This window comes from Amblyomma americanum, chromosome 11 (genome assembly GCF_052857255.1).
Source record: "Amblyomma americanum isolate KBUSLIRL-KWMA chromosome 11, ASM5285725v1, whole genome shotgun sequence".
NCBI lineage: Eukaryota > Metazoa > Arthropoda > Arachnida > Ixodida > Ixodidae > Amblyomma > Amblyomma americanum.
This window is the reverse complement of record NC_135507.1, coordinates 73,610,038-73,623,012: the sequence shown is the minus strand read 5'-3', so window position 1 is coordinate 73,623,012 and position 12,975 is coordinate 73,610,038. Positions and strand designations below refer to the sequence as shown.

General features: G+C 45.7%; 1 protein-coding gene across 1 annotated transcript in view; it reads left to right on the top strand.

The window, feature by feature from the left end:
* Positions 1-12,975, top strand: part of Spt5 (Transcription elongation factor subunit Spt5) — a 40,712-nt gene that overhangs the window by 2,942 nt on the left and 24,795 nt on the right. The window contains exons 3-11 of the mRNA XM_077643823.1: positions 900-1,186; positions 2,028-2,165; positions 3,228-3,327; positions 4,546-4,896; positions 8,871-8,935; positions 9,035-9,140; positions 10,116-10,191; positions 11,478-11,629; positions 12,447-12,602. Coding sequence (XP_077499949.1) covers positions 900-1,186; positions 2,028-2,165; positions 3,228-3,327; positions 4,546-4,896; positions 8,871-8,935; positions 9,035-9,140; positions 10,116-10,191; positions 11,478-11,629; positions 12,447-12,602 — 1,431 coding nt within the window. The remainder of the gene's footprint in view (positions 1-899; positions 1,187-2,027; positions 2,166-3,227; positions 3,328-4,545; positions 4,897-8,870; positions 8,936-9,034; positions 9,141-10,115; positions 10,192-11,477; positions 11,630-12,446; positions 12,603-12,975) is intronic.

Sequence of the window (12,975 nt, the reverse complement as noted above, 5' to 3'; positions counted from 1 at the left end):
ACTTCTGGGGTGCAATGTGCCGTGAATGGCAGGAGCATATGCATTGGGAGCCTTTGCGACAAGTCGCATAGAACCCCTTCAAGCCAGGAAGGAAAAACAGATGCGTAAAATTGTTTTTAAGGTGTACGCATCCCTGTTTATCATTAGCTCTGATGTAGGACTTGTGAGCATGCTTTCGTTTGTGTGTTTTTTAGACACTGGCACTTTAAAATCCCTAAAGTGAGCTGATTTGTTTGCATGACAACACATTGTGACAGAAATGAGTCAAGAGAAGTATGATTGAGACATTTTGAAACTAGTGTTTGTTCACGATATGGACATACAATTACCTAGCAGAATTGCATAAATATCATTTTGGAGGATGCAGATTTTGTCAGTGCAATCGTGGCTTGTTTTTTATTTGATAGCTTTTTTCCCTGCTGTATAATTTGTGACTTAGTACCCTCAAGGCCAAGCAGCATTACTTAGGAGAGTGATGAAATGTATAATGTATTAAAGAAAAACAAGAAATGCAACAGAAAATCAAAGCACAAGGTGTTAGGCTCTTATTCATACAATGTTAGCTAATGCATTTTGAAAGCATTGATGGCTTGCAGAGGTGGTGATGAGTCCAGGAAAGTGTCAGTCGTGTGATAACTGTGGAACAAAACTTTCGGAGCAGCAATAAGCGTGACAAGAAATAATTCTGACTTTATGGGAGTGGCCAATGTGAGTAGAACAATGAAACGGATCAGAGGTCAGTTCACTGTATTAGAGATTAGATGTAAATTTCTTGCCGCAGGTACGTTATGTGGATTAAGGTGGTATGCTGTTCGCAAGCCAAATCAGTGGTTCGGTCCAGTGTCAGTGCTATGCTTTTATTAGATGGCCATTTCATTGTGGTGTGTCCGTGTGCTCAGGAGGAGCCCGAGCCTGAGGAAGAGCCTGAAGGCGAGGACCTGAATGAGGAAGAGGAGGAGTATGACGAGGAAGAAGAGGAGGACGAAGAGGATGAGGCAAGGCGGAAGCGCCGCAAGAAGGCACGCTTTGGCGGCTTCATCCTTGATGAGGCTGAGGTCGACGATGAGGTGGAAGATGAGGAGGACTGGGAGGAGGGGGCTGAGGACATGATTGACCCCCATCGGGCTTCCGAGGAGACCTCGTCCAAGGAGCTCAACTCCCATCGACGTCTGCAGATGATGCTCACGTAAGAAAGGAGTTGGCAGGATTTGCTGGTTACCTGTTTACATGTTTTCTTTCCTCTAATGATTCTCTATTAGATTTGTGTATTCATTTTTTTCTTCATGGAGGCAACACTGTTTGTTGTTCAAAAAGGGTCTCTTTTTATCCTGATGTAAAAAAAAGAATTTTAGACTGAAGAATTCTTGACATTTGGCTGTGCTTTGGGCTTCATTTTAGTATTGTCAACTAGACACCCTTGCTTTTATTTTGCATTTTGTTAGTTTGTGGTTTAGTGCACTTGCTGTCGTAGCTGCAGTCAGGATTAGTTCGCAGTCTTGTTTTACACCGGATATTAGTGACAAGACATGAAGCAAATCAGTTTTGGAATAAGAGGTGCCAGTATTTGCACAGCATATGATCTAGGGGTGGCCCCCTTTGGTGGGATAGGTTTTAAATGATGGAAATAGCTATGGTTATTCCCAGATATTTTTTTAGCGTGGAGTTTCAAGGAAACTTTACAGCTCTCTTCTGTAGTCTTCTGGCCTTGCCCATGTGGATGTTAAGTTATAGTTCTTTTTTTACAGTGATGTCTATTTGTGGAACTCTTTCTGGTCTCAGCGGCATTGGTGTTAAAAGTGTTTTGTTACTGATGACTTGCACATTATTTTTTTGGCCAAGGGTGGGTCCAAACTGCAACACGGCTGGGCTGAGGAGTGGACATTCTTGCCTGCTTTCTTGGGGGCTGTTGAAAGTATGACAGAATTTCTAATTGACGAACACTCACTTCGAGACAAGTGGGCTTGGGCTAGCGAGCATGAGAAAGTTGCTCATCGCTTCAAGACATTTTTTCTTTCTTGTCGGAACAGGTCCCAGAAGGAGGACGAGATTGAGGACTACTACCGGAGGAAGTATGCCGACACCACAGCAGCAGAAGGAGGCTATCGAGAGGCTGACGTGGAACTCTCCGATGAAATTGCCCAGCAGACCTTGCTTCCTGGTGTGAAGTGAGTGGAACCGGCTCCTTCCCTCCTTTCTGTTTTGCACTGCCTTCATTAGCTTCTACTCTGAGCGAAAAACGCAGAGCTTGGTTAAGATGTTCTGCATGCACTGCCATTTAGGAGCTACTAGTTGCTACCATCGTCGTAAAATTAAAAATTTGCATTGCCATTATGCATTCCTTCAAGAACTGACTGACATAGAGTGTTTTGTGTGAATTTTTTAGCTGGTGCTGGTGTCACAGGTGTTTATAACCTGTGTGGTGCTTGGTTGCTGGCATTAGCCGTTAATTATCTTTGTGGTGATAGTTCTTATAAGCTTTTAACGACCTTTGTGGTGCTAATCCTTTTTAAAACTTCCACAACATGTAATCACCCTTAAGCATGTGTGGAGCATTTTAGTTAGCAGTATTTATTGTAATGCTGCTCAATTAACGACCTTTGTGGTGTTAATCCTTTTTAAAACTTCCACAACATGTAATCACCCTTAAGCATGTGTGGAGCGTTTTAGTTAGCAGTATTTATTGTAGTGCTGCTCACCAGTAATTGCTGTTGAAGCAAGTGGGTTCTGTGTGGTGTTTGTAAGTAGAAAATTCCAGAATGAGGCTATGAAACTGGGTTGGTTGTAAGAGCTGCAGGAAGGAAAATTACAGGTGTAGTGTCGAGAGACGGGAAGATAGCAGAGGGGGTCAGGGGGATGAACCTAAGTTCTTGATATCCCAGATGAGATCGAGAAAAGGAAATGGTCATGGACAGGCCATGTAATGCGAAGGCAAGATAACCAATGTCTCTTAATATAGTGGAGTGGATGCCAAGAGAAGGGAACTGTAATAGGGCATGACAAACAGCCAGTTGAGTGGATGAGATTAGTATGTTTGCGAGAATAAAGTAAGCTGCAGCTGGCACAGAACGGTTAATTGAAGGGATAATGGGGAGGGTTTTGCCCTGCAGTGGTGGTAGTTGAGATGTTGCTGCACTGAATAGCTCTGGTGCTTGCTTTCAAAAGTTTGCTTGTTAGCCAGTGGCGTAGAACAAGTGTGGAGCCATAAAGCATGCTCCCGGTGCATCCAGGGATCCCAACCTGTGGATGGTGAAGTGCAAGCTGGGTGAGGAGAAGGCGACCTTGCTCCAGATGATGCGGAAGTTCATCGCTTTCCAGTTTACCGAAGAGGTAGAGACTGCTCAGACTTCTGTCATGACTTTGTGGCTATCTACTGTCTCAAATGGTAGAAAGAGCAAAGAGCATTGATTGGCAGTATTTTTTTCACTCATGTTCTAGTTAGAACACGTTCTTGGGCAAGTTGGTGCATAGCTTGTGTAGATGAAGTGCACAAAAACACAGCACACAGGAAAGGAAGACACGAGACAGGCGCCTGTCTCGTGTCTTCCTTTTCGTGTGTGCTGTGTTTTTGTGCGCTTCATCTACTCATGTTCTAGTTAGCCTGAGGTAATGTCAGTGGCATGACCTCATTAACCAGCTGTGATGCCACATCATTGACCAGATGGGTCATTATTGGCGTGATGTTACTAGCTCAATGTGATGACATTGGTAACATGTCTTCGCTGATGTTCTGGATAGCTTAATGTCACGTTATTGCATGTACATGGTGTCATATTATTTACTTGGTGTGACATTATTGGCTTGAGTTTATTAGCCCAGTGTGATATCATTGGTAGCATTCCTTACGAATGTTCTGGATAACCTGATGTCATGAACGTAGACATTACAGATGATCCACGCACGTGCCGAGGAAGACTTAGTGATTTCTACAGTTTGTTGCAAATGATATTGATGAAATGGTAATAAGATGTAGACACGTTTTAGAGTACAAATTGTAGTAGCACACTGGCTGCATATATTTTTGCTTGCTGCTATACTGTGCTTAGGCTGATTGCGTTGTTTGAAAGAATCATACCTTAGCTGCAAGCTCTGTAATGCTACAGTGCATCCAGTCATATTCAGTATGTATTTTTACAATTGAACAGGTACTTCTTGATGTCCTGTTAACTTCAAATTTTCTGGAGAGACTGCAGTGAATTATTCTCGGCCAGAACTCATTTTCAAAGCGATCAAAAACAGCCATTCTAGAGAAAGTTGCAACACTCCTTTTGAGCTTACTTTCCTTCGTTAAATCTACTGTCGTGTTTCATTGACTCGCAGTGCATTTAAATTAATGTTTCCTGAGAACGTACACTTGTTGTTGCGTTCTTGCTCGTAATCATTGCAGTGGGTTTTTGTGCATTCCAAATTCAACCGCCTTCCTCTTTGAGAGTTGCCTTAAACCATCATACCGTCTTTTGAGAGCTTTGGAAAACTTCTTTTCTTACAGGATGCATGGAGTGTTAAGTGCCTTGATGATGACCTTTCTTCTCTTACCCCGTGTCGCAGCCGCTGCAAATCCGCAGCGTGGTGGCTCCGGAAGGGGTGAAGGGCTACATCTACATCGAAGCGTACAAGCACACGCACGTGAAGCAGGTGATCCAGGGGGTGGGCAACCTGCGCATTGGCCTCTACCAGCAGACGATGGTGCCCATCAAGGAGATGACGGATGTGCTGCGGGTGACACGGGAGCAGGCCCAGCTGCGGCCCAAGCAGTGGGTGCGCCTCAAGCGGGGCATCTATCGCGACGACCTGGCCCAGGTGGACTACGTGGACACGGCCCAGAGCCAGGTCAACCTCAAGCTGCTGCCCCGTGTTGACTACACCCGCCCCCGGGGTGCCCTGCGCTCTGCCGCCAACGTGAGTTCATCGTACACTCCGTTGCTGCCTTTGGGATAGGACTCATGGAAACGTTTAATGCGCAGTAGACCCCTGTTAAGACGAACTCGATGAAGATGAATTCTCCGATGCGACAAACTTTATGAGAGCGTTTGGTTGGTTTCGCATAGACTCTGTCTAAAAAATATCTCTTAAGATGAACTGTTTTTCGTGTCCTTTGGTTGAGATGAACTTTCGCACCGACCGTGACCCATGACCACTCCACGCAACGTTACTCGCGGGGCATCCTCGAGGCACACTCGAGGAAGGCTAGAGGAAAAGAAAAAAAAAATGAAAAAATGCTTCCTCACCAGGACACGTACCCTGCAAGAGAGCTTCCTTTCATCTGTAGTTCACCCTTTGCAAGGTAGCTTTCCCACGCCTTTAATGGAATATGCAGGGATGCATCCTTGCAGGTGCGGGTAAGGAAGGTGGGGCTCTTTCGCACCGGCCTGCGTGCGGTGCAACGATCTGACATGGCCAGACCTCTGTTTTGTGTGCGCTTCGCTTGCTGCCCATTGCTTCGAAGAGGCGCATAGGTGTAGAGTAGCTGAATTCTAAACTGACGGAGCAGTTACTGCCTGTTTTTTCGGGGCGCAGAGATCTGGCATCGTCCCATATCAGTGGTCCGCATCTCCTGTGCTGGTTGGAAAGAAACGGGGTGCATCTGCTCCTATACTTGATAACAGCCGTGCTGCAGAAGGAGTTTCTTAGTAGAGAGATCTGGTCACATGTTTTCAGGGTTTGTACCACACGACTAGCAAGCTGAGCACCTTCAGTGCGATTCAGGCCATTGGGAAAGCAAAAAACAAACAAAAAACAAGAAAGAGTCATTGCAGAGAGGGGAGAGAAAGGCAGCAAAAGACAAAAGGAGACCAGTGTTGTTTTCAGTCGATGAAAAGAGCCTTTTCGTACGCTCTCGCTCTTTATGTCACTTCATATATAGTGTTCTATTTTTTTATTATCTTACCACTGAAATCCATTCTTCTCATGTAACAGATATTTTGAAGCACCTTGCATGATTACCGTGAAAACCGGAATATAGGTCGAACTTTTTTTCAAAAAACCATCGCGAAAAGTCGACCCTCGACTTATATACCGGACATTGGCGGAAAAACTACGGAAGTCTTGCAACAATGGGCGGAAAAAGTAAACAGCCGCCATCGACATCAGCAGCGGCGTGGCGTGGCGACATCGTAGCACCGTCATTTTGCGTTTGCATTGTTTCTTTGTTTAAAAATGAGCGGAAGGCGACGGCAATTCACCGTCGCCTTCAAGAAAAAGGCGATCGAGTACGCGGAAGCTAACGGCAACGTGGCGGCACAGCGCGAATTTGGAGTGTCGGAAAAATGCATTCGCTACTGGCGGAAGCAGGAGCAGCTTTTGGTTGCTTGCAGCAACCAAAAGAAAACTTCATTTCGTGGGCGGACTGCAGCGTACCCAGGACTGGAAAACAAGGTTGCGGATTTCGTCCGGGAGCTTCGTGCAAGATCGCTGCCTGTGACAGCTGAATCCATCCGTTTTAAAGCGGTAGAGATCGCGCGCGCCTCTGGACTGACGAGGGCGCAATTCAAGGGCTCGCCATCCTGGGTGCGGCGTTTCATGAAGAGGAAGGGCTTAGCACTACGGCGCTGTACTTCTGTGTGCCAGAAACTGCCCGAAGAATTCGAGGACAAGCTAATCGCGTTTCAGCGATATGTAATTGCGCTTCGGCAGCAACGCGACTACATGATGGGACAGATAGGAAACGCCGACGAAACGCCAGTGTGGTTCGATATGCCCTCAAGCCGGACTGTTTCCGAGAAAGGAGCGAAGCAAATCAAGCTTCTAACAACGGGCAACGAGCACTCGCGGTTCACTGTGATGCTCGCATGTACAGCTGATGGGAAGAAGCTGCCCCCTTTCATCATTTTTAAAAGAAAAACATTGCCGAAAGAGAAATCCCCACGCGACGTCATCGTCCGGGTTAATGAAAACGGTTTCATGAACGAATCGTTGATGCTGGAGTGGGTCTGGCTCGTCTGGAAGCGGCGACCTGGTGCTCTCTTTGAGCGAGCGAACATGCTCGTTCTGGACTCATTTCGAGGCCACCTCACAGCCAACGTAAAGCGGGCCCTGTGCGACGGCAAGACGGACCTCGTGGTCATCCCTGGCGGACTGACACCTGTGCTGCAGCCACTAGACGTGGTGCTAAATAAACCGTTTAAAGATAGAGTGCGCGAACTCTATAATGAATGGATGCTGGGCGATAACCCGACTACCCCCACCGGCCGCCTGCGACGTCCACCGCTTGCGACTGTTTGTGGCTGGGTGTCGTCGGCGTGGAAATCTCTCCCGGAAGAGATGGTGCGCAAGTCTTTCAGGAAATGCTGCATAAGCAACGCGCTGGACGGCACAGAGGACGATGCTCTATGGGACGTGGGCAGCGAGAAGCACTCGTCATCGGACTCTAGTTCGGACGACTCTGATTCGGAGTAGCGATTGCGCACTTTGTGTCCTTTTGTGTACTGCACACCCGGCCAATTTTTAACAGCATCGCGCGACCATCGACCCGCGTGTTTGTCAGCACCTTATCATCACGGCACGGAGCGGCGAAATAGCGAAAGTAAGCGCATGTGTATACATGCGCGTATCTCGTTTCTTTCGCCGCTCAGCGCCGTTAATAAGGTGCTGACAAGCACGCGGGTCGATGGTCGCGCGATGCTGTTAAAAATTGGCCGGGTGCACATGCGAGCAGCATTTAAATAAATACTGTCACCATTGTGCAACCGGCTGAGTCGCATTTGTTTCAAGGTAAGGGTGTCTTTCAGTACTTTTGCCATTGAAAAATATTTTTTTCATTTTTACGATTGGTTAGTTGGGGGGGGTCGACCTATATTCCGGTTCGACCTATAGTCCGGTTTTTACGGTATATACCCTTTTTTGGGGGCCTGATAAGATGAACAAATTTCCATGGTCCCTTCAGGTTTGCCTTAAAGGGAGTCTTAAAGGGAGTTTTAAACATTTCAAAAAGTACGCTGCATTGAAACATTCAATCACAGGTTGATCAAAATGTTTGATATTCGAAATTTCGGGGTATTTGTCACAAATCAATAACGGTTGTGGAACACTTACTTTTAGTATTTTTATTGTCAGTCTGTAACGCTTATGTGACCATTCCCCGCATTTAGCTGTTGTGTGTTTGTCTGAAGCCCACTTCTGGCAGGTGGCAGCCTGTCTAAACCTGGCAGATTGTGTTGATGTCTCAAGGTCACATGGCCTACGTGGCAGGTGGACGATAAACATTGCAAAGCAGTGGCCACGCAGTGCTAGTGCACCTCTGTCAGATTTGTCCTATGCAAGTCGATTGCCGTTTTTGTTTGACTGTATTCTGTTTATTTGCTTGTCATTAGTATTTATGCATCTAAGCAGGTGAACATTGTTTTCATGCACCTGCCCAGTGTGGCACTGCTCATTAGCTCATTTGTCGAGAGACGGGACAGCCTCCTGAAGAAATATTAGGGCAAAAATTAGCCTTATGGGAGCTCGGGGAGAGCAACCTCAGTCTCATAAGCGCCACCGGTGGGTGTGTTAGAAACAGCCATGTGCCGGGGTGCCAGGGCAGTGGTGCATTGCCTAACCGCTGCACCACTGCGCCATTCGTGGTGTGAGAACTTCCACATTCTATGAATGTATAGAAGAGAAGGAGTAGTTGCACGAGAAGGATCTCTAATGCTATTGCATTGTACTCTTAAGGATAGGTCACGCACATTCTTTTCCTGTGCTTCTGAAGCCTAAATTGGTCTTATCATTTTTATGGCTTGCTTTGAAAGTGATGAGATCAAAAATACAAGACCTTTAATTTAGTGTGATTTTTACTCTATGTTACGGTAAGTCATTGATTCAGTGTTTCCTACCCGAAGCCAGAGTTCATGGTTGACTACTTATGTCACAACATTCTCTTTTTGCCCACTCAGGAGCCTGAAAAGCGCAAGAAATCGAAGCGACCTGCAGCGAAGCTCTTTGACGTTGATGCCATCAGGTGAGAGTTGCCAGTGCGATGCACTGCACATGCGCTTCGTTCCATGGCACACGTTCTTGATTAACCTTGTTGTTTGTTCCAACTTGCTTGCTTCTTCAGGGCCGTAGGCGGTGAAGTGACCACCGATGGTGACTTCCTCATATTTGAGGGCAACCGCTACAGTCGCAAGGGCTTCCTCTACAAGGCTTTTGCAACATCAGCCATTGTAAGTGACCGCTATAAGTGATGGCGCATTTTGACGGCATTTGTTGGAATGATTCCAGCAAATCTTACTGTGGGTGTTATAAGCTCAGAAGGGCAGAGATTGCGATGTCTCGTGGGGTGTTATTTCAAAGCAACTAAAATAGCCAGGTGACAGGTGTATGACATTCTATAGACTGACGTGGCTGTAGCTGGTACAAAACAAAATTATTAACTTACCCGCCGCAGTGGATCAGTGGTTAAGGCACCTGGATACTGATCCAGAGTACCCGGATGGAGACAAAACACAAAGGTGAGGCGCCCCTGTGCTGTGCGATGCACGTTAAAGATCCCCAGGTGGTCGCAATTATTCAGGAGCCCTCCCCTCTTTCTTCCTTTCTTCTTTCACTCCCTCCTTTATCCCTTCCCTTTGGCCCAGATGTAAGACAGTTACTGCAGCATTTCCTTTCCCCAAAAACCAATTTTTAATTTTTTAACGCTAAGTGCATAAATGTGTAACTCTTCCCACGAATAGCTACTACATAGGAATGTCTGTGATAACATCCTGCCATGCTTTTATTGGCTTTCTCCAGGCTTCCCGTCATCTGTCATTCTTCTTTGATGTACAGATCGGGATGTTAATAACACTGGGTGCCTGCGCAAGCTCTGCTTAGCTGGCAGCATTGGCAGCAGTACATTTGACATCCATTGTCTTGCTCCATCTGGAAGCTGTTCTTGCATTTCATTACACACGTGCTTACCAGCACCCATTCCTTTTTGCCATACCACTGCAAGTTAACTTTTTGTAACTTAGATTTTTACAACTTTTTTTAAACTAAAATTTCCACTTGCATTCCTTTCTAGACATTTGTAGACTGCTCATTATGTGTCCAAGTAGCATAGCTGCTGCAGATGTCGTGCACGTGTGGGTGCCTGTGCATTGCTGCCGTGGTGTTTCACTGTGTTCCCAACCTGTCCTCCTTTGCCTCTCTACCTCCAGATTGCCGATGGTGTGAAGCCAACCTTGTCTGAACTGGAGAAGTTTGAAGAGCAGCCTGAAGGGCTGGAGCTGGAGTGTATCCTTTTCCTCGCCTCGGTTCCCTACTACTGCACACTTCATTGCCTTTGTTCAGCTGCTGCGGCTGGATTTCTTGATTCTTAGTTTGCTTGCACTGGGTCACTGCTCACGAGCACAGGGGAACGCTAGGCTAGATGCTGCTTTTGCAGGTACTGATGCATTACAACAAATGCAGAAAGATGCAAGGTATGAAAAACAAAGTGCAGAGGATGCCATGTTCTGTGTGCTTTTCCTTCTAAGCCTTCGTTCTCTTGCGCTAGTTGTGTAGTTGATTCACAGTAATTTGAACTCGAAGAGGTACGCAAATTCACTTGAATAAGGTGGAGTTGAAACTAAGTGAAACATTTCCAATACACTTGATGCTCATGGGATAACGGAGCCGTTTAAAAACAACGGGAGGTTTCAGTTAAGGGGGGACACTGGTCTTTGGGACCAAAATATGACCCAAAAATAAATAAAAAAATGACATTTTTGGAGCCTATAGCTATTATTCTTCAACTCTACCAGTTTTCTCCTCCAGGAAATTTGTATTTTGACCATAATATTAAATTGAGATCACTGTGTGGGCTCAGTTTGTGCAGGAGCAGGCGATTTAACACCATGAAAATTTTGGACACCTGGCTGTTTTAGTACGTCAATATCTGAACGTCTAGGACAGATAGACATGTCGTATTGTTTGCTAAGGGAAGCTGAAGACACAGTGTATGCAATAATCGAAGCACAATTGTTCATTCACGCTTCAAGAATTTATAATTTTGCAACGTTCATCTATGCATGATATTCACACTTTGAATGCTGCTATTCTAAGTGCTGTAAAATTACTAATGAAGGTAAAATGAAAAAACTGCTGTGATTATTGCACTCTTTACTCACCATACTATGTAGCCATGGGTTGAAAATTATTTTTTATTGAGCCATTTTTTCTGTACCTAATAAATTACTAATTAAAATTAATTATCTTAGGAACCAGCAAACTAATTTAAAAAGCAATTTAATATTTGAAATCAGTAAAAAAAAAACTCAGCAAGTTGATACAGTTTCATTAGGATTAGACTAAAAATAAGGAAAATAGGTCTAAGACCAGTGTCTCCCCTTAAGTGAGTTTGAATTACCTAGAATGCATTGTGTATTGTACAGCTCGGAAGTTGTTCCCTGTCTGCTCAGGTTGGCAGAGAGCCTGATTCAGAATGCGACCTCTGTGTTGATCTTTTGTGGCTGAGGAGATCCCACGTGTTGCCACACATTTTCTTGACCAAACAAAACGACCATTACTGCCGTGACCAGTGGGGGAGAGCCGTCGGGAAGAGCAGGGCCACTCGTTTGCACCGGGAGACAATGTGGAGGTGGCCGAGGGTGAGTTGGTGCACCTGCAGGGCAAGATCATCAGCATTGATGGCAACAAGATCACCATGCTGCCCAAGCACGAAGACCTCACGGTTAGTGGTGTGGCGACACCCTTTTCTTTTTGAGGCGAACGCCTTTAATGGCTCATACTGTCGTCCGTTCGCAGAGGGTGTCACTTGTTTAACTCGGGAACTAATAAAGATAGGAGAAAAAGAATGGTTTCTTCAGATAGAGGAGGAAAAAATGAACATAGAAGCCAAGTTTGACGACTGCAGAATAATTAATTAATTATAAGCAAAAATGTTGAAATTGCGTCGAAATAGCGCGGACGTCGCTATAGCCATGGGACAGGGGGTGGCAGAAAGTTAGGTTGGCAGGTGAGATTGAGAAGTTATGAGAAGAAGTTACAGGTGTGCTTCTGTAACTTTGTTATAACTGTAATGCACTATTTGAAGACCTCTTCACAGGCACACCATGAAGTTGGTCAAGCAGTTTTTGCACAAAGTCGTAATCTTCGAGCATCTGTTGTGTGATTTTATTAAAGCCCCATTGCTTGTGCACGCTTTTTTTTTGGCGTACAGTTTTGCTTTGTGTTCTTTTTCAAACCATCACAAAGCATGCATCCATAGCTCATGCCTGTGTGACTTTCAGAATACTGTCTCAGTACCACTTGGTGCCAACTGATGCGTTTATGTAGATTTTTTAAAAACCTCACAATTTTTGCACCACTCACTGCATAGCACTTGAGTCTAGCTACGGTGCTGGGGTTATAGTGATAGCTGAATGCACCGTAGTTTATTTGTTTATTTATTTTTGAAGAGACATCATACAGGGTTGGCTGTGGTGGTGGTGGCAGAGGCCTAAGGCCTTTACTCATGTGTTCACTTTCTTCGCTCCTGTTTTACATAGGACCCTCTGGACTTCCAAGCGCACGAGCTGAAGAAGTACTTCAAGATGGGCGATCACGTCAAGGTCATCTCGGGTCGGTTCGAGGGTGACACGGGGCTCATCGTGCGGGTGGAGGAGAACATGGTGGTTCTCTTCTCCGACCTCACCATGCACGAGGTAGGTGGGCAGTTGTCAGGTGGCTGTTGTGCATTTGCACCAGTGAGCCGGCAGCAGGGGCCGGTGCGTTCCGGACTGTTCCCCTTTTTGCTGATCAGCTTCCTTTGTGAGGCTCCTCGGGATGCTTCGTTAGGCAATGGCACAGGTGACCAGGTCTTATCCTGCCAGTTCACATACCGATACACTTGACTCTCAGCATTCTGATCTCGAAATGGCCCGAAATTTTGTTTGAATAAACTGGAAGTGAACGAGATTCCACCTGTACTGCTGACTTGACTGACTAGGCCACCAAATTTTTGTTTTTTGATAAGTGAGGTACTAGTGCGAGCCAACTTTGCGCTGTTAGGGTGGTTGTAAGTATATATGTTTTGCT